The sequence below is a fragment of the Alosa sapidissima genome, chromosome 16 (genome assembly GCF_018492685.1).
Source record: "Alosa sapidissima isolate fAloSap1 chromosome 16, fAloSap1.pri, whole genome shotgun sequence".
Taxonomy (NCBI): domain Eukaryota; kingdom Metazoa; phylum Chordata; class Actinopteri; order Clupeiformes; family Clupeidae; genus Alosa; species Alosa sapidissima.
In genome coordinates, this window is record NC_055972.1 from 3,654,667 (window position 1) to 3,676,685 (window position 22,019).

The 22,019-nt window shown below is 44.2% G+C and overlaps 1 protein-coding gene across 1 annotated transcript in view; it reads right to left on the bottom strand.

Moving 5' to 3' along the window:
* Positions 1–22,019, bottom strand: part of shtn1 (shootin 1) — a 52,829-nt gene that overhangs the window by 6,149 nt on the left and 24,661 nt on the right. The window contains 8 exon segments of the mRNA XM_042065475.1: positions 6,776–6,997; positions 8,222–8,351; positions 8,668–8,718; positions 10,076–10,182; positions 12,004–12,089; positions 14,440–14,563; positions 17,042–17,195; positions 21,858–22,004. Of these exon segments, the coding sequence (XP_041921409.1) occupies positions 6,776–6,997; positions 8,222–8,351; positions 8,668–8,718; positions 10,076–10,182; positions 12,004–12,089; positions 14,440–14,563; positions 17,042–17,195; positions 21,858–22,004 (1,021 nt within the window).

A 22,019-nucleotide genomic window follows, 5' to 3' on the forward strand; every position in this document is an offset into this window, starting at 1 on the left:
GGTCAGCATTAGCTCTGTCAGTTGGTTCTGAAGTTAACTACCACACCAACTCGTCCATCTTTAGACCAGCACTGCTTTCCAAAATAAGATCAAAGTAAAACTAATTATGAAACAAAGCCAGAAAACTCATCTGGAACATGGGGCCAATCAAACCCATTCACAAGCCTAATTAGAGTGCTACTTGTCCCTAAAAAGACATGATGGATTAGAAGAGCATCTCTTCACCGTCAGGTACAAAGGAAAGGCAGATCCAAGGTTAGTGACCGTCACCACGGTCTTGTCATAGAGAAAGGCAGATCCAAAAAAGCATGAATTTCAGCTTCCTAAAAGACTGGTAAATTGGCACAACTATTAGGAGAACGACCGGAATGGCACAATACTGCCATAACATGACTTGATGTTGCTATATAATCTCTTGTACAAACGTGTGTGTGTGTGTGTGTGTGTGTGTATAGATATAACGTTTCATATTACTGTTCCTCCCCTCCACCTCTCCCATCCTCCATATTTTTCAATATCTCAATGTTATTTTTTTCTGTTTTAGATGTTAATGTGATGTATTGTTATTTATGCTTTGGTTACACTGTATCTCAGCAATCATGCTAATAAAGCAACATTGAATTGAATTGACGTGTACACAGAGAGAGAGAGAGAGAGAGAGAGACATAAATAAAAGAGGGCAGAGACTGATTGAGTGAGAGGAGAGAGAGAAAGAGAGATAGATAGAGAGAGGGGGAAGAGAGAAAAATCCCCAATCAGGAAAAACATGAGGCATAGAGGACAGGGACAGATTTACCCCCTACACACACACACACACACAGAAACACGCACGCACACACAGAAACACACGCGCGTGCACGCGCACACACACACAGAAAAACACACACACACACACACACACACACACACACACACTACCCAACCCCCTGCCTTTGGATCCCCACCAGGCAATCACTCTGTTTGGAAAATAAACAAAATGACTAACAAAATAGGCTAAATGAAGTGTTTCACCACACACACACACAATCACACACACACTAAAAAGCCTTATCCTAATTGGAGACCCTTCGGATAGGGAGAGGGTGAAAGAAACAAAGTGTTCCATTGTGCCTCGACAGCTTTGCAACACTACCCAGCAGAGACAGAGAGAGAGGGAGGGAGAGGGAGGGAGAGAGAGAGGGAGAGAGAGAAGGGTTAAAGATGGACGGCAAAGGGATTAAAAAAAGAGTCCAATTTCTCGAAGAAAAGCAAGATGTGTGTAAAAGAGAAAACGCAGCACGACGCAGGGGTAATTGCACATGATTGACACGCGTGTTTACCGTATGTCAATCAATGCCAACAATTTATCCAGCATCAAAGCTGAATTTCCAAACACACACACACATACAAATGCAAAAGCATCTAAAACATGACAAAAAGATAAAAAAACAAAAATACATGGCCATTTTCTACTCAATAATTTGATTTGGAAGTCATGTCTATGTTGTGGGCATATTGTCAGACGCCACCTCACCAACACAAAAAACACTTGAGGTCTTTAAACGAACAAACTAAATTAGAATTTCATCAATTTATCAGAGACTCCAATCTAGTCCGTTCCCTAAAGATCCTTTATGCGCGGCATATCTCTGACTAGCTCTAGGGGGCCTCGGCGTTTGCTTGCCATGCTATATGACGTATGAAGTTACGTCTTAGTCTGTAACTTACAAGTACAAATTAGATTAATATGGCTATGAGTATAATAAAGTATTTTGGTCGGTCGCATTTTTGAATCAAAGATTTATTGCAAGCAATCTTACAGGCTAGCACAGCCATGCTCACCAGACAACATAGCCAGCATCCATTACATAGCTCTACGCCTGTGCCTATGGGGCTGCTGCTAGTGCAGTGCCTATGGGGGTGCTAGTGCAGTGCCTATGGGGCTGCTGCTAGTGCAGTGCCTATGGGGGTGTTAGTGCTGTGCCTATGGGGCTGCTGCTAGTGCTGTGCCTATGGGGCTGCTGCTAGTGCAGTGCCTATGGGGCTGCTGCTAGTGCAGTGCCTATGGGGGTGTTAGTGCTGTGCCTATGGGGGTGCTAGTGCAGTGCCTATGGGGCTGCTGCTAGTGCAGTGCCTATGGGGGTGCTAGTGCAGTGCCTGGGGGGGGGGGGGGGTGTTAGTGTAGTGCCTATGGGGGTGTTAGTGCCTATGGGGGGGGGCTAGTGTAGTGTTTATTGGGGGGGGGGGGCTGCTAGTGTAGTGCCTATGGGGGGGGGGAGGGGGGGCTAGTGCAGTGCCTATGGGGGGGGCTAGTGTAGTGTTTATTGGGGGGGGGGGGGGCTGCTAGTGTAGTGTTTATTGGGGGGGGGGGCTGCTAGTGTAGTGCCTATGGGGGGGGGGGGGGGGGGGGGGGCTAGTGCAGTGCCTATGGGGGGCTAGTGCAGTACCTATAGGGGGGCTAGTGTAGTGCCTATGGGGTGCTAGTGCAGTGCCTATGGGCTGCTGCTAGTGCAGTGCCTATGGGGGGCTAGTATAGTGCCTATGGGGGGGGGGCTGCTAGTGTAGTGCCTATGGGGGGCTAGTGCAGTGCCTATGTGGGGTGGGGGGGGGGGGGGGGGGCTGCTAGTGCAGTGGCTAAGGAACATGCAGTAGCCACATAGGTCATGGGTTCGATTCCCAGCTGCCACTTTAGCCCAAGGAGACGGACCCCTGCAATTGTTATCTGTAAGTCACTTTGGGTAAAAGTATCAAAATGCATAAATGAATTAAAACAATTGTGTTGACCTATGTGGTAGCTGATTCCATACGGAGACAGAGGAACTGTGTTTACCTATGTGATAGCTGATTCTGTTCAGGGTTAAGCTCTGCTTAGTAAAACATGTTCGCATCTGTCCACATAAAACAGTCATTTCGAAATGTAACCCCCCCAGCCCCCTACTCTAACCCAGCAAACCCACTCTCTATGGTGTCTCTATGGTCAGATCCTGCTGATCCACTCTTGTCTCTATGGTCAGATCCTGCTGACCCACTCTGTCTCTATGGTGTCTCTATGGTGAGATCCTGCTGACCCACTCTGTCTCTATGGTGTCTCTATGGTCAGATCCTGCTGACCCATCTGCAGCAGCCACTTATATATATACACACACACACACCATTACACACATGCAGTTTGCACTCACATCTGTCATAGAATCACACACACACAGAGTGAATACTGACTGTCCCTTTATGAACATGTATGCCACATGCATGCATTCTGAAAAGGCCTGTAGTCTTGAGAGTGTGCCTGTAGCACAGATGACACACGTGTGTGTGTGTGTGTGTGTGTGTGTGTGTGTGTGTGTGTGTGTGTGTGTACATGTAAACACAAAACACACACACAACATCCTGGATCCCTGCCACAAACAAATCACATGCACACACACACACTGCAAAACTCCACTCCACTGCCACACAACACACCCAGGCATAGGCACACCACACACACACGTACACACACACACATGCATATCCACTTTCTGTTTGTGCTGTCACACACATGTGGGTGCCAATGTGGTCAGTGTTTCACGGTTGTGTGTGTGTGTGTGTGTGTGTGTGTGTGTGCCACTCCGGTCAGTGTTTCACGGTTGTGTGTGTGTGTGTGTGTATATGTGTGTGCCCCTCCGGTCAGTGTTTCACGGTTTTGTGTGTGTGTGTGTATGTGTGTGCCCCTCCGGTCAGTGTTTCACGGTTGTGTGTGTGTGTGCCGCTCCGGTCAGTGTTTCACGGTTGTGTGTGTGTGTGTGTCGCTCCGGTCAGTGTTTGACGGTTGGCCACTCCGGCTCTAAGTGGAGTTGGGTTCCTCTCCGGGACTTAAGGGATTTGCAGCTCATTGTTCCGCTGCTACCCCACTGGACACTGTTACACACAGGAAGGAGCCCCCCCCACCCCACACACACACACACACACACACTCACACACACAGTGTTACGCATGGGAAAGAGGCGCTAAGCCCCTCATTAGCCAACTTAACAAAGACACATTCACTACAGGTGAGACAGAAGGTCAGGTACCCACACACACACACACACACAGACTCACGCGCATAGACTCATACACACAGACAGACACTCACAGGCTACCAGATCCACCTCCGCCTGAGCAGTCACCAGTGACACACACACACACACACACACACACCAGTGATGTTACACTGTGAAGATAGCGGGAGGGGCAACAAAAGCTTAACCTCGTGACTGTCACAGAGTAGAGTTTACAATACTGTCACAATAGTCTTCCTCTCTCTTTCTCACACACACACACAGAGTAGAATAGAGTTTACAATACTGTCACAATAGTCTTTCTCTCTCTTACACACACACTCACTGAGAGATCAGTAAGTGTCTGGCAGAGATGAAATGTCTGGCTAGATATGTCTATCTAACCGTCTCAACAGGCATCAACACGGCATGTGTGTGTGTGTTCAAAATTAACACCAATAACAAACAAACAAATATAAATCCGAAGGGTACAAGCATGCACACACTTGGTCACAATACACACAAACACAACACACACATACACAGATTTACGTGTCCGTTTAAGAGTGTTAAGAATCTTACTCTTGAGTGGAATTCAAGATTGAGGTGCTTTTTTCAAAGTAAACAAATAATACTCACACTAAGAAACACAGAAAGGTGCATGTGCACACACACAGACACACTTCAGGAGCTAAAACCCATGGGTGCTAGCATCTCTTATTAGCACGCCTTTTAAGGAGCTACAATCCATGGGTGCTAGCATCGCACACACGCACGCATGCACGCACACAGACACACACACGCACGAAAGCACGCACGCACACACACACAGACGCACACACTCACACAGACACTTGCAGGAACGCACACACGCATTCTCACACACACACACACACACACACACACACACACACACACGCATTCACACACAAACACACACACTCGCATTCACACACACACGCACAAACACACACACGCACACACGTATTCACACACATACACATGCATTCACGCGCATTCATATACACACACACACACACACACACAGTCAAGTCAAGTCAACTTTATTTATATAGCACATTTCATGTGACAAGCACAGATGTGCTCAACACACACACACACGCTGCAGTCCATTGAGACTGAATGGCCATCTCTGAATGGGTGGAATTCAGCGGAGAATTAATGTGTGAATATGCTGTAATGTTGGTGGTTGCCACTTCAGCAGACACACACACACACACACACACACAACCACCACATTATCCTTTTAACTTGACCATGGGAACTGAACTGTGCCCCCCTAAGCCCCCCCCCCCCCCCCCCCACACACCCTCTTCCTCCTGCCTCCCACCAAATCAATTCAAAAAGGAGAACAAAACCTAAAAACCTCAGCTACAGGCTTTTAGCCTTCAGGCAACAGATAAAAGAGGAAGAAATGATTTCTCTTTGACATCTGATAACAACTCAATGGACATTGAGGGTGAAAGCGGAAAAGGCTGGATGAAGGGCTAATGAGAGAGCTACCTTTCTGATAATCACCGATAGACCACAAGGTTAATATCACTTTAGCCACACACACACACAAAGAGACAGAGAGAGAACGATATAGACAGACATAGGGAGAGGGAGAAAGAAAAAGAGAGAGGGAGAGAGAGCAGGCACATGTTCAAGGTTGCCAGCGCTGGTCTAGCTTATAATGAAATCGACAGTCTCGGTCACAGTACAGGGCAGGCTGACAATTTATTTCAGCAAAGACCTCCACATACTAGTGTAAAGTACACCTTTCTCTCTTAGGCGAGGATCACATCAGCCAGCGGCAAACGTAACACAACGCTCAGACCATAATACGTTTTATCTCGCTCCTAAGTAACACAAACGGTTTGTCAATTGAATACGCTCGCGTTGTGCTTTGAAAGTTGAACCAAGTTCAACGCTCAGCTTGTTCAACGCTAGCGTTACGCCAGCATTGCCACTGTTTCGCTGCCGAACCATAGAGAACTATAGAAAAGCTGCCGCTTGCCGCTGGCTAATGTGATCCCCGCCTTATAAAGACCTCCACGCACTAGTGTAAAGTACACCTTTCTCTCTTATAAAGACCTCCACGCACTAGTGTAAAGTACACCTTTCACTCTTATAAAGACCTCCACGCACTAGTGTAAAGTACACCTTTCTCTCTTATAAAGACCTCCACGCACTAGTGTAAAGTACACCTTTCTCTCTTATAAAGACCTCCACGCACTAGTGTAAAGTACACCTTTCTCTCTTATAAAGACCTCCACGCACTAGTGTAAAGTACACCTTTCTCTCTTATAAAGACCTCCACGCACTAGTGTAAAGTACACCTTTCTCTCTTATAAAGACCTCCACGCACTAGTGTAAAGTACACCTTTCTCTCTTATAAAGACCTCCACGCACTAGTGTAAAGTACACCTTTCACTCTTATATGGTCTCTCTACATAACTCCCTCCTGGACTTCCCCTCTTAGCACCCAAGGGACTAGAGAAACTGAGCGGTTGCTGAATATTCACAAATAAACAGTGAATAAGCACAAATTAGCAGTGAATAAGCACAAATTAGCAGTGATTTTGGTAACTTTCCTGAGGACAACCACTAAAATCAACACTGAGGAGTTAGTGCCAGTGTGTGTTAAAGATGTCTGCCCATCTGAATGGATTACAACCGAAGAGAGAGAAAAGGTGTTGTTCTAGTAGGCTCCTCACCTCAGAACCCCAGCAGAACCTTTGAGTGAGGCAGCAGAGGAAAGAATGGACACTTACACATTGGAGAAATCTGTTCCAGCTTCTCAGAGTTCTGGTCAGATGTTGGTTCTGGCGGCTGTTCTGGGTTGAACACTGGGTGGTTCTGAGCAGGTTCCACCACAAGGCAGCCAGGCGGATCCAACAAGGGCTGACCGGACGTGGGCGGGGCCTGCTTTCGGACCCGGGTCAAGTCCAGAACACTGCTGGGGAACTGCTTCTGAGTGACTGAGCTTTCTTCTTCTGCAGGCACACAGGCACACACACACACACACACACACACACACACACACACACACACACAGAGATCTATCAATTAGAGACATCTGTGATGTTTGTTTTGATCATTAAACAGGCCTGAGTGACTGTGTATGACTCGCACGGCATTATGGGTAACTAGACTAAATAACACACAGGCCTGACTGGTTGGTCTGTATCTGTCAGTTGCACAGCACTATGGGTAAATAGACAATGGTCAATACCAGAATGGACATAAAAAAGAATATATCAATAGTCCAGCACTGAAATGGACATAAAAAAGAATATATCAATAGTCCAGCACTGAAATGGACATAAAACAGATTATATCATTAGTCCAGCACTGAAATGGACATAAAAAACAATATATCAATAGTCCAGCACTGAAATGCAAAACAATGCTGCATCATACTTCTGGTCTATTGAAAGTAAATAGTCACTTTTTACTTATATATTATATGCAGGACCAGTCAAACGCTTGGACCTACTCATTCATAGTATTCTTTTCTCTATTTTGACTTCTTTCTTAATTTCCTTCACTGTAGAAATGTACTGAAGAAGACATACAGAACACAATGTTCTTTCAAAGTATATACATATACTGTATGTGTGTGTGTGTGTGTGTGTGCATGCATATGTGCATATGTACTCATACCAGAGTTTCCAATTAGTTTGAGAGGCTGATTTGAATAATATCAAATATTAACATTTTTGCTATGTTTAGATTTTTTTTTGTTTTTGCTTTCTACATTATCCTGTGTGCTATTTCAGAATAATTTTGACTTTTAGTATTAGTAGTCAAAATAAAGAAAAATAAAGATGTGTGTCCAAACTTTTGACTGGTACTGTAAATATAAAATTCAACATATGCATTATATGTGGTGGGAAAATATATGTATGCTATGCTGGGGAAACCATAACGTATACAAGGACAAACAACAACAAAAAAGAAAGAAACAAACAAACAAACCTATGTGCATTCATATACTGTACACACAGGGCAAAGACAAAACAATGCTGTGTTCATCATATTCAAACCCCACGGAAATACTGACAACTCTACATAGTGTTCCACTAAATACATTAAACAATTTAAACAAAAACAACTGCTGCAAGTTACAATGCTAAACTTCTTTACGTGATGTTAATATACAGCCCATGGAAGTAGTTCTTGTGTGTATAGTATGTGCGTGTGTGTGTGAGACTCACGGCTGTTCTGTGAGCTGCTCTTGAGTACACCTCGTCGCCGTAGTAACGCCACCTCCAGCTCTGAGGGTGCGTGTGTGTCCCGAGGCGCAGGGGTGCGAGGAGTGGAGTGGGGAGTCTGATGGACAGTGTCCTACTCCGTTTCACACACACACACACACGCACATAGAGACACACAAACACACACACACACACAAAAGCTTACACATGCGTGTGCGCGCACACACACACATACACACACACACACACACACACACACACACAACAGACACACACATACATACTCACATACAGAACAGACACACGCACACATATACACACACACACACACACACACACAGGGGGTTTGCACATCACAAAGAGACCAGTGGCATTGTAACAGTATAATCAGATGTAAGAAACTCTACAGGAGATGGGGGGGGGGGCAGTTTTTGAAAAACTACAGTTACCAGAATGCCTCTGAGCTGCTGGATGGCAGAGCTGGAGGGGATCTGCTGTCGCTGTGGGAGAGGAAGTCAGAGAGAGAGACCAGTGAACGTTAACCCTGGAGAATGCAACATGGCCGCCACAGCACAGGGGCACAGTAGGATGACTCCTGGAACTTACGGAAGCACAGCTATTCAGTCATTAGCATGCAACACCGGCTATATATGATGGCTATACATGGGCCTTCATTAGCATGCAACACCGGCTATACATGGGCCTTCATTAGCATTCAACACCAGCTATACAGGGCCCTTCATTAGCATGCAACACCAGCTATACATGATGGCTATACATAGGCCTTCGTTAGCATGCAACACCGGTTATACATGATGGCTATACATGGGCCTTCATTAGCATGCAACACCGGCTATACATGGGCCTTCATTAGCATGCAACACCAGCTATACATAGGCCTTCATTAGCATTCAACACCAGCTATACAGGGCCCTTCATTAGCATGCAACACCAGCTATACATGATGGCTATACATAGGCCTTCGTTAGCATGCAACACCGGTTATACATGATGGCTATACATGGGCCTTCGTTAGCATGCAACACCGGCTATACATGATGGCTATACATGGGCTTTCATTAGCATGCAACACCGGCTATACATGATGGCTATACATGGGCCTTCATTAGCATGCAACACCGCCTATACATGATGGCAATACGTGATGGCTATACATGGGCCTTCATTAGCATGCAACACCGGCTATACGTGATGGCTATACATGGGCCTTCATTAGCATGCAACACCGGCTATACATGATGGCTATACATGGGCCTTCATTAGCATGCAACACCAGCTAATATATATGATGGCTATACGTGATGGCTATACATGGGGCTTCATTAGCATGCAACACCGGCTATACGTGATGGCTATACATGGGCCTTCATTAGCATGCAACACCGGCTATACATGATGGCTATACATGGGCGTTCATTAGCATGCAACACCGGCTATACATGATGGCTATACATGGGCCTTCATTAGCATGCAACACCAGCTATACGTGGGCCTTCATTAGCATGCAACACCGGCTATACATGATGGCTATACATGGGCCTTCATTAGCATGCAACACCGGCTATACATGATGGCTATACATGGGCCTTCATTAGCATGCAACACCGGCTATACATGATGGCTATACATGGTGGCCTGTACATGGGAACATGTTTGACCATTTGTATGTAGTATCACAATGTAGATAGTAGTAGATTTGTTTTATTTGTGTGTGTGTGTGTGTGAGAGAGTGTATGACTGTTTTTCTGAATCTATGTGTGTGTGTCTGCATGATTGCTGTATGTGTCTGCATGTGTGTGTACGTTGTGTGTGTGTGTACGTTGTGTGTGTGTGCACCTGCAGTGGTCTGGCTTGATGAGGCTCCTGCTTCACGGGTCTCAGGTTAACCCCCTTTTTAATACGCATCATCATCTCCTCCACCGCTTGCTGCCGGATGTCTTTTTCTGGAAAACACACACACACACACACACACACACACACACAGTGTCTGTGAGTCTGTCTTTACTTTAAACTGTTATTTTTTATGTTAATATAATGTTTATTGATGCCATTGTAAGTCGCTTTGTAAGTAAGTATAGTAAGTATATATACTCTTTTGATCCCATGAGGGAAATTTGGTCTCTGCATTTATCCCAATCCGTGAATTAGTGAAACACGCTCAGCACACAGTGTACACACAGTGAGGTGAAGCACACACTAATCCCGGCGCAGTGAGCTGCCTGCAACAACAGCGGCGCTCGGGGAGCAGTGAGGGGTTAGGTGCCTTGCTCAAGGGCACTTCAGCCGTGCCTACTGGTCGGGGTTCGAACCCTCGGCAACAGTTACAAGTCCGAAGCGCTAACCAGTAGGCCACGGCTGCCCCAATTTGATATGTTTATCTCACTGAATACCTACAGTAACATCTGTTGTCTGCCTTTCATTCGGGAATCATTGTTTAAACAGGCCTGGATGTTGCTTGCTTGGTTCAAGCTTATCTGTGAGATTAATTTTTGAGATGTAGCTGAAGAGTTCACCGCCACAGCATCTACAGTTGGATTGACAGTTAACCGACAGCTGCTTAATGACAGACCGCCTTCCAATGACTCTATAAAGATTACTCTAAATTATCATTGCCACTCCATTTAAACAACTGCCGTTATACAATCAATTTTCTCCTTTTTTCTGTTGGAGTGTGGGTTGGAACACTGTGCCGTTAAACTGTGACTATTTTACTACAGCCCATTATGATGAAAAGGCTTTAAAAGACGACCTTGATGTTTTTGGTTTAATAACTGATAGAATATAGGCTACAATACATGCCTTTCTCTGCTGCCGCACCAACAATGGGACATAATTCTCCTGAAGAAATTCAGTGACCCATCCCCACTAATGTCTTCACTTAGGTTAGGCCCATCCCCACTAAAGTCTTCACTTAGGTTAGGCTGACGATCACCTAATCAGCGTCAGGCAGTTATGGATGAGCATCAGCTTCTGTGGTCCAGCCAAAATATGTGACACAAAAGAGTGTCCGCACACGCAAAATGTAATTAAAAAACGTTTTGACCCGACAGGGTCTTCTTCAAGCAAAAACACCCTGAAGAAGACACTGAAGAAGGTCCTGAAGTTCTGCACCTGGCCCAAACATAGGTGGGATGTACACTCTAGTTCTACACCTGGCCCAAACATAGGTGGGATGTACACTCTAGTTCTACACCTGGCCCAAACATAGGTGGGATGTACACTCTAGTTCTACACCTGGCCCAAACATAGGTGGGATGTACACTCTAGTTCTACACCTGGCCCAAACATAGGTGGGATGTACACTCTAGTTCTACACCTGGCCCAAACATAGGTGGGATGTACACTCTAGTTCTACACCTGGCCCAAACATAGGTGGGATGTACACTCTACGAGCCAAAATATACCTCAGTGGGGGTCCCTTACTTAAGGTGGACCCTGATGGGGCTGGGCTACATCCTATACCTCAGTGGGGGTCCCTACTTAAAGTGGACCCTGATGGGGCTGGGCTACATCCTCTGCCCCCACGAGTGGGCGAGCACCTCCTACATCTGTGCTGTGATGTGAACTCTACTGTTTTGTCCTCGGGTTGGGGAATTAATGACCGAATCAATGTTATCCATGTTATACTGCACATCATGTTAAATGTTTTGATGTGGCTGTCTTCCGTAGCATGGACAATTACCAGAATGGAGTTCTTTAGTTTTAGTCCTAGTCAGCTGTAAGAAATGTTCTCTAGCCTTCTGAGGGCGGGGTGGAGGCGCTACCTGGTTCTTTGGCTGGGGAGTCCTGTTCAACAAGAGGGATTTCCACATCCGAGGCTTTCTTTTTGCGCAGCATTGCTAATAGTGTGCTAAAAATGAATGATAAACATAACACACACACACACACACATATATACAAACACACACACACACACACACATATACAAACACAGGGCATAAATCATGAATATGACATACAGAGAAGCACATGAAATGTGTGTGGTGATTTTGTTAAATACAATTAGACAAGATGTACATTGATGTTCGTGCAACTGCATGGAATATTAATCTATTGTTACCCAGAGTGAGTCCATCAAACCAAACTATCACTATGTAACTTGCCAAATGGATTGCACAACTCTCTGATCTTAAATAGGTAGGGTAGGGCAGGAGGTACGCGACTCTATTCCTGGTCCAATCTGTGCATTGGAAGTTAGATGGATGAGATATATATATATATATATATATATATATATATATATATATATATATATATAGATCTATGTTGTTGACTATGTGTGACTCTTCACAGCTCAGGGATGGGATAATCTACATGATAATTACTAGATTGAAATTGTGTCAACAGCTGAAATTTGCCATGTGCAGTAAGATGACCAAATATTTACGAACATTTTGTTTGCATAAAACTACATTACTGATCCATTCCAAACACTCATAATAGTTCATGGTTATGGTTATATAATTTAGCAGACGTTTTTGTCCAAAGTGAATACAATAGATAAAAATTAACAGTGAACAATTTTAAAAAGTTGGTAAGACCACATTAAGGAAAATAGCAATAGTAAACAATAATGTCAACGCAATATCAATGATCAACCTAATGAAAATAAACAAATACCATAATATACAAACCATTTAATCTAATAGCCATCTAATAACCCCCAGATTCCAGTGGCAATCTGTCCCAACATTTAGCAATATAATCAAACAGTCCAAATGTAAATTAAATCCCAAACCAAACCGAAGATCTTCTGCTTTTGATAGCCTGGTATGCCGCTCCAAACAAAACGCATGTCTCACAATAAAAACGCACCACGTAAGAAATAAAAGCCTGCCCCAAATAAAGGTACTCTAAAAGACCCTAGCCATAATTTGAGGATTTACGATCTGTCTAAACATTCCTCACCTGTTATCCAGACATGCATGAAAACATTTGAAAACAAAACTCACAGCCATAGGTTATTTTGAGAATGAGTATGACTTTCTCTTCTGCACTGTCCTAACCGTTAAAACGAGGCATATGACGAGGCATTGCAACTGTTTACAGAGATACACTGTATAAGGTTGGCTGCAAAGATTTATATTGTATTCTCCACATTTTTAGCTAAATTTTCATGTACCACACCACCATTTTTGTTCAGTGAATCTTTTGTAAATTGGCGGCCTTCTTAACGCCCAGCTCACCTCATTTCACTCCTTCATCCATCTTCAACATTCCTGGTAGAATTCTCAATCTTTTTGGCCTCTATGTGTCCAGTTACATAGTCTCTGTTCTTGGTCTTGGTTTTTGTGAAATACATTTCTAAATAACGACACATTTTTTGACTGATGCGACTTATAGTCCGGAAAATATGGTGATTAATAAGCACTGGGCAACTCATTCCACCAACAAGAAACCACTGAGGAAAAGAGTCTTGAATTTCACCTAGCGTTTAAGGCTGGTCGACACGCGCATAAAAAGACCGCAGTGGTTGGTTGGGGTGAGAAGTGAGAGATGAGGTGAGAGATTTATTTTGCCCACTAAAGGGAGTCAATGCAGAGTAATTAAGAGAGGAGTTACATGTGTCCTCTTTGGCTAATTGAAGACCAGGCGTGCTGCAGCATTCTGAATCAATTGTAACAATCTTACTACACAAGCAGGCATGCCAGCTAAAAGTGAATTACAATAGTCCAGCTTGGAGATGACGATGGCCTGCACACTGTAAGTTGTGTGGAATCTTGTGTTAGATAAGGTCTGATCTTCGTAATGTTGTAAAGGACAAACCAACATGATTTTGCAATTGAGGCTACATATACAGAGAAGTTAACTCGGTTATCAATTATGATGCCCAAGTTACGTGCCGATCTAGTTAGGGTCAGTGAAGATGAGTCAAGCCTGATATTAATCTGTTGGGAATAGTTGTTTTAGCTGGAAACACCAAAAGTTCAGTTTTTGAGAGAAGGTGCCGATCATTCATCCAGACTTAAGTATCCTTAAGGCATGCAGAAATCCAATGAGAAACGGTCCTCAGGTGGGAAAGACCAGTAAAGTTGAGTATCGTCCGCATAGCAGTGATAGTCAAATTAATGGGAGCGATTGATCTCACCCAAGGAAGAGGTGTAACTAGAGAAAAGTAGGGGCCCTAATACTGATCCCTGAGGCACACCTGTGGTGAGGTTGTGTGTGTGTGTGTATGTGTGTGCGTGTGCATGTCTGACCTGAGAGGGTTAGCGGGTAGGCTCTGTGTGGGCGGTGGAGGAGGAGGAGGGGGTGGTGGAGGTGGAGGGGTGGAGGAGGGGGTGGGGTTGGTGGCCTGCTGAAGCTTCTTCTGGAGCTCCTCCACTGAACAACACACACAGAACAGAGAGAATGTGGAACACTCATCATTTAGAACACAGGCCCTAAAGAACACACACAGAACAGAGAGAATGTGGAACACTTAGCATTTAGAACACAGGCCCTACAGAACACACAGAACAGAGAGAATGTGGAACACTCAGCAACACAGGCCCTGCAGAACACAGATACTTCAGGCCACTCTGGGCCAGATGTACTAACACACTAACACACACACACACACACACACACACACACACACACACACACACACTCATTCACTCTCTCTGGGCCAGATGTACTAACACTTTTGCGCCCACTTCAGGCATATTTGTTTCGCAATGTGCACGTAAAATCATGCCGTAAATCATGTATGTACAAACAGGCCGCACAGTGGTAAAAGCGCAGACTGCCTGTCGCGGGAACTAAAAATGGCACATTGCGTTTTTTGTGTCATGCATATGCATTCATGGGAGGATCCAGGAGAAAGTGGGAGTTTAGTGTAAAAATGGGAGGGGAAGATGGAGGGGAAGAGTAAAGAGCGCCTAATTATGTATTCCGCGGTATGTACAAAAACTGCTCGTGAAAGCGAACGTCTATTCTGCGGCTAAAAAAACTTCCGCCTTGTAAAAGCAGGTGTTAATACAAATTGCGGTTAAATGTGTCAATAACAGAACCTTTCAAAGACAACAGAATCGCTATTTAGAGCACCAGTTTTGCCTCTTTGTACTATATCAAAAGCAACCTTAACTTTCGTTGGCCTTTCAAATGTCTTACTTTCACTTTCACGTCATCCATTTAAACTTTCCTACTTGCTAGATTTGACCAATCTTCCATTGCCTACGTGCACAAGTAGTTTGAGTAAAAATACTGATCTTCATTATCTCCTGCTTGTTGACATCTTATCATGCATTTCATGATCGCTAAACGTTTGATTCTTTTTAATGTTGTCATCAGTTAACTTAATGTTGTCATCATTTGACTTTGAGTTGACTTCGACTTTGATCATTCAACTGCGCTTGTATGTAGGCTATGCCGTTCAGTTGTGGATGTTTGTAAATTGCGGTAGGGGGCGGAGAAAGGCGCAGATTACACAATGAAGTGAGATTTTGATAAACACCACGTACACATCTGAGAACTTTTTGTCTGACTCCCCTTTTTCTGACAGCGGTTATCCTGAGACCTGACTCCTTTTAATCTGATGACTTGACATGACTGTAATTCTGTAAACTTGACAGCGGTTTTCCTGAGACCTGATGCCTTTTCATCTGATGTCTGACACCTGAGTCTGACAGCTGAGGATGTCCTAAAATGTACACCGTACGCTGATAACGCTACGTTCGCAAATGTACGTACATCTGGCCCTCTGTGTTCTAAACACAGAACTCAGAATGAATTGAGAATGAAGGACAGACTGCTGTGAGCAATTCTGGACACTGACGCTGGTACTCACTTCAAACAGGAGCTCTGTTGTAGCGGGCGCAAGTTTAAGATAAAAACGAAACAAACAAAGACACTGTTCAGAATAAAGTTCTAAACGTCAAAACTACATTATCCTTCATTTCATGAATATGTGCATGTATCTTATTAAGCTATATTATCTTTCAAAACTCTACTGTTGAATGTGTCACATATTTCCTGGACATCACTGCACAAAGTACACAGTTGGCTTTCAAACAGTGATGCACTTTGCCCACAAACCCACATACTTCTTCATGATAGTTATTTAAACGCTGATGCACTTTGCCCAAACCCACATACTTCTTCATGATAGTTCTTTAAACGCTGATGCACTTTGCCCAAACCCACATACTTCTTCATGATAGTTCTTTCTCTTCCATTTGTCCAGGGTCATCATAACTACTGACTGCCTTCCGCCTATTAGCTTTAGGAAACTGTATTTCTTTCTTTTTTCTTTTAACTATATTTTTGGGGCTTTTTAAAAGCCTTTAATTGACAGGATAGTGGTAGCCTGGCTAGCGCCACCACTTCTCAATGAGACGTGGTCTGGGAACCAAACGTTCATTTTCTCGTATTTGAAAAAAATGCCCAGATCCGTTTATTGGGTGCCACGGATGTCTATCAAATGCGTCTGTGCATAGCTCATCATCGTCTTGCTTTCCCCCCTGTTCTCTGATTGGTTCCCTATCTCAGGCGAAAATTTGCTCCATGGTCTCCAGGCTGCCTTAGCAGCGTGAATGAAATCGCGCGCAAGGCAGCATGGGAACACCCAGGCTAGGATAGTGGAGAATGAGAGGAAGCAAGTGGGAGGGAGAGTCGGGGTGGGAGGGAGGGAGAGTCGGGGTGAGAGTCGGGGTGGGAGGGTGGGAATCGAACCCGGGTCGCCGGCGTACGGTGCAGGTGCCCCAGCCAGTCGCGCCACGGCTGGGGCCTAGGAAAGTGTATTTCTGAGTCGAACTAAAAGGAGTCGAGGTAAAAGCCAGAGTGGACAGATGCCCTTATTGACCTTGGTGGACCTCTGACCTGTGAACCTGAGGTCCTTGGCCTCGGTCTCGGCCTTGGTGCGGATCTCCCAGCATTCCCTCTTCTCTTCCTGCAGGAGTTCCGTTTTGCGCTGCAGAGCCGCCACTTCCTTCAGCAAGTCGGACGAGTTCAGCTTTTCCTCCATGGCCTTCATCTACAATGTGTGTGTGTGTGTGTGTGTGTGTATGTATGTATGTTTGTGCACATGTGTGTGAGGGACAAAGAGCCATATTTGTGGAAAATGTACAGCAGAATAAAGCATTGTACTGCATTCGATACTCAAGAGTAAGGATGATTGACAAGCACAGAAGTTACAATACTAGACAACACTCAAGCTCACAGGAGGTCTCTCTACACACACACACCTTTGACATTATAGCAGTTAGAACACACACACACACACACACACACACACACACACACTAGGCTCACAGGAAGTGTCTCTAAGTTCAAGTTTCACTTTATTAATCCTTAGAAAAGGAAATTTAGTGTGCAGCAGGATGGCTAAAACACATACACAGAAAAAGCACCGCCAGATGCCAACAACATTGACAACACAGGACACACAACAACAGCACAGGACACACAACAACAGGACACTCCTTCCCCTAAAAAAACAATGACCGAATCCAATTGGACAGTACACAGGTACATCTGTCATAATGAACATGGACAGGAATAAATAAGTAAATAAATAATCACATAATGTATAAAAGATTCAAGAAATCAATCAAGTGAATTCAGGTTCCTAATAGCCACAGGAATAAAAGAATCCCTGGCATGTCCAGTTCTTAATAGCCACAGGAATAAAAGAATCCCTGGCACGTCCAGTTCTTAATAGCCACAGGAATAAAGAATCCCTGGCACGTCCAGTTCTTAATAGAGGGAACCTAAAACAGCGACCAGAGGGGAGCAGATTAAACTGATGAAAGTGGGTGATCAGGGCAGTTTAAAATGTGGTCAGCTGGCCCTATTATCATATACAGTTTAACATGTGGTCAGCTGGCCCTATTATCATATACAGTTTAACATGTGGTCAGCTGGCCCTATTTTCATATACAGTTTAACATGTGGTCAGCTGGCCCTATTATCATATACATGTTGGAGCTGTGGTAGCTGTACCCCAACCACCTTAGACGCCACATTAACCAGCTTTGTTAGCTTACGCTTGCTGGTCATTGAAAGACCACTGTACCACACAATACAAAATGTCAAGACTGATTCAATAAAACACCGGTAAAACAAAGTCATCAGACTCCTCCACACACTAAATGATTTCATTTTCCGCAGAAAGAAAAGTCTCTGTTGGGCCTTTTTACAGGCAGCATTTGTGTTGCTCTCAAAAGATAATTTGCTGTCAATGATGGTTCCTAAATATTTATATTCATGTACTATCTCGACATTCATGTTCTGAAAAACAGTTTGAGAAACATTGTGCTGTGATCTACGTAAATCAATAATCATATCCTTTGTCTTGGAAACATTGATAGACAGATAAAAGTTTTCACACCAAGCAATGAAATCATCAACTACAGGACCATGCCCAACCTCATCCTTGTTCAGAAGGCTCACTATAACAGTGTCATCTGCAAATTTCATGCAGTGCCTATTCTCATACCTACTCCTATTTGTGTATAAAATAAAAAGCAATGGTGAAAGAACACAACCCTGTGGAGAGCCTGTGGAAGAAAGGGCTTTTGAGGATAAGACACCGTTAACCCTAACACACTGCGACCTATTCGACAGAAAGTCCAGTATCCAGCCAATTAAGTTGGGGCTCAAGTTAAAAAGACCCTGAAGTTTCTCAGCCAAAAGGTAGGGCTGAATGGTATTGAACGCTGAAGAGAAGTCAATAAAAAGGAGCCTAGCATGAGTTGTTGAGGTATCCAGATGTTGATAAAGGGAATTTAACAATGTAAGTATTGAATCCTAAACCTCTGCTAGCCCTACATGCAAACTGGAGGGGATCTAGCTGTTCCTCCACCTGTCTCAGTAACTCCTGCTTCACCAACTTTTCAAAGGTCTTCATCACCACTGAGGTGAGAGCTACAGGTCGGAAGTCATTTAAGACCTTGGGGTTCTTACACTTAGCCACAGGAAGGATTGTAGAGTGTTTCCAAATTTTTGGCACTGTTTGAGTCTGGAGTGATTGAGTGAAAATCACTTTGAAGATCTCACTTAACTGACCAGAAGAAGACTTGAGAACTCGACCACTGACGTTGTCAGGGCCAGGACTTTTCCTAACCTTGGCTTGTTTAAATAATGATTTGACCTTAGAGACATCAATATCAAAAGCAGAAGAGTCACTAACCAAATTGTCACTCATGTGACTGATTCTAGCACAAAAATCACTGTTAGAAAATCTCATATAAAAGCTGTTTAATTCATTTGCTAGCTGCTCATCAGAATTAAACCCATTCAAGGACACAGTGTTGTTGCCTTTATGTAGGCCTGTCATTAGTTTCATGCCATTCCACACGGACGTGAGATCAGAGTCATTGAATTTGGACTCAATTCCACTCTTGTACTGAAGCTTAGCCTTAGCAATTCCAGCTCGCACAACCTTCCTAACTTCAGCATATGCACTTTTGTCACCACTATTAAAAATCAACCTCTTTTCCCTCTACACACACAACTTTGACATTATAGCAGCACACTTAATGACATTTTTCTCACAGAACACATCTTCTAAACACACACACACACACAGCCATCACAGACAGACAGACAGACAGACACACACACACACACACACACAGACCCACTAAAACAAGTGGAGCACGCACACACACACAATATTAACAATAAATAATACATTATATTTATATAGAGCCTTTCTCAGACCCAAGGTCACTTTACAAAGTCAACACAAACAGAGCACACACAGAACAAGACAACACAAAAACAAGAACAAGTCTACAGTATGCGCTGGCAGAAGGTGAGAAGTGTTTCTGAAACAGGAACACACACACACACAAGCACAGCTACAGTACACACACACACACACACACACACAAGCACAGCTACACACAATGGGCGGTGGAGGGATTTCACACCTGTTACAATGCACCAGATGGGGGGGGGTCCTCCCCCAGAAGTAGTTTGAACTCAGATGATGTCATTTTATTCTGGTGCATTGTAACAGGTGGCCAATACCTCAGATGATGTCATTTCCTTTATTCTGGTGCATTGTAACAGGTGGCCAATACCTCAGATGATGTCATTTCCTTTATTCTGGTGCATTGTAACAGGTGGCCAATACCTCAGATGATGTCATTTCCTTTATTCTGGTGCATTGTAACAGGTGGCCAATACCTCAGATGATGTCATTTCCTTTATTCTGGTGTATTGTAACAGGTGGCCAATACCTTTTTTTGTTCACATTATGTCTTAACTGCACAAGCGAACCTGGCTGAGCTGAGCACTCTTCAGTCAGACATTGAGCTGTGTTTGGGTTAAAAGTGTTAGTACACAGTCAATTTATCTTTTGTATGGGTGCAATCAATCTGCCGAAAAACATAGCAGGGATTGTCACTGATTTGGGTATTTTCCTAATAAAGTGAGTGGAATGGATTCAATATGGAAGTGCACGTAAAAGATGCAGTGAATAGACTGATAGTGATTTTCGACATGGTAAAAGTGTGTGGGGGGGGGGGGGGGGTCTAAACTAATAATATTAAAAAGTGAGTGGGTGCTGTCCCCTCGTCATATAATGGCTCCGACGGCCATGCTACACACACACACACACACACACACACACACAAACATGTGGAACCAGAGTTCCCAGCGAGCACAAAGGGTGTATAGTGAGGGCGTCACCGTGGTGATAATTGCTGGTGAGTAGTGCTGTGCTGGCGCCAGCCTGCGTCTCTCCCTCTCTCTCTCTCTCTCTCTGTCCCTTTTCTCTCTCTCTTTCTCCCTTTCTCTCTCTCTCCCTAATCGCATGTTAATCGCTCCCTAAATGAAAAGGCAAGCCTCACCTCCTCACCTCGTCTCTCCTGGGCTCTCCAGTGCAGCGATCCCCCTCTTTAGCGATTGACTGAATCAATGGCGGTGGCGCCGCGGTCCCGGTCAGCCTGTAGCCGGGGCCAGCCGTGCTGCCAAAGGTGCTAAGCACTGTAATTACCTGCCAAAGGCCTCCGCAAGCACGCATTGATGGACTAAATTGTCTCTCTTTAGCAACATACAAATATTGTCTCGGCGCACACTGGAGCTGTTTAGCACCTCAGATGACAAACACACACACACGCATGTGTGCATGCACACACACACATACGCACGCACGCACGCACGCACGGACGCACGCACACACACACACACACATACCTTAAACACACACACACACACATACCTTAAACACACACACACACACACACAAACTTTGCTTTGGTTCAATAACTGACCAGTTTTTTACTACAGTATGCCATGTTTTGTTCTGGCTTGACCTTGCGCTAGTGCAGAAGACAGGTGAGATATTGATTTCAGTCCAAAGCTAGCCATACACTTCAAATGATCTGACTGAACATAAACCATTACTAAACAATTACAAGACAAATGCATTCAGACCATTCACAGTTCTAGGTGGACCTTACAACTGTACTTTAAAAGTGACTATATACAATACAAATAATCTGATAAATAAAAAAAATAATATGAAATAATAAAAATAAAGCTTTCAATTTGTGTTGCACTGAATGTACGTAAATTACCACGACAAGCTAACTTAAAATATACAGTAAAGCTAAAATATAAACCTCTTATTAATCTATCTGCCTTGGTGACAAAGGGCTCTGATTGGTTAGGGGAGGAGCCTGACCTGATGCTGGTGCTGGAGGGCCTGGCTCTCGAGGGTGTGGCTTAGCTTGGCCACCTCCCCTAAGGCCTTCTGCAGCGACTCATTGGTGGAAACACTTTGAAGCAGGATGTGACTCTGTCTCTTCATCTTCTTCTGTTCCGCCAACATCTATACAAAAGCATT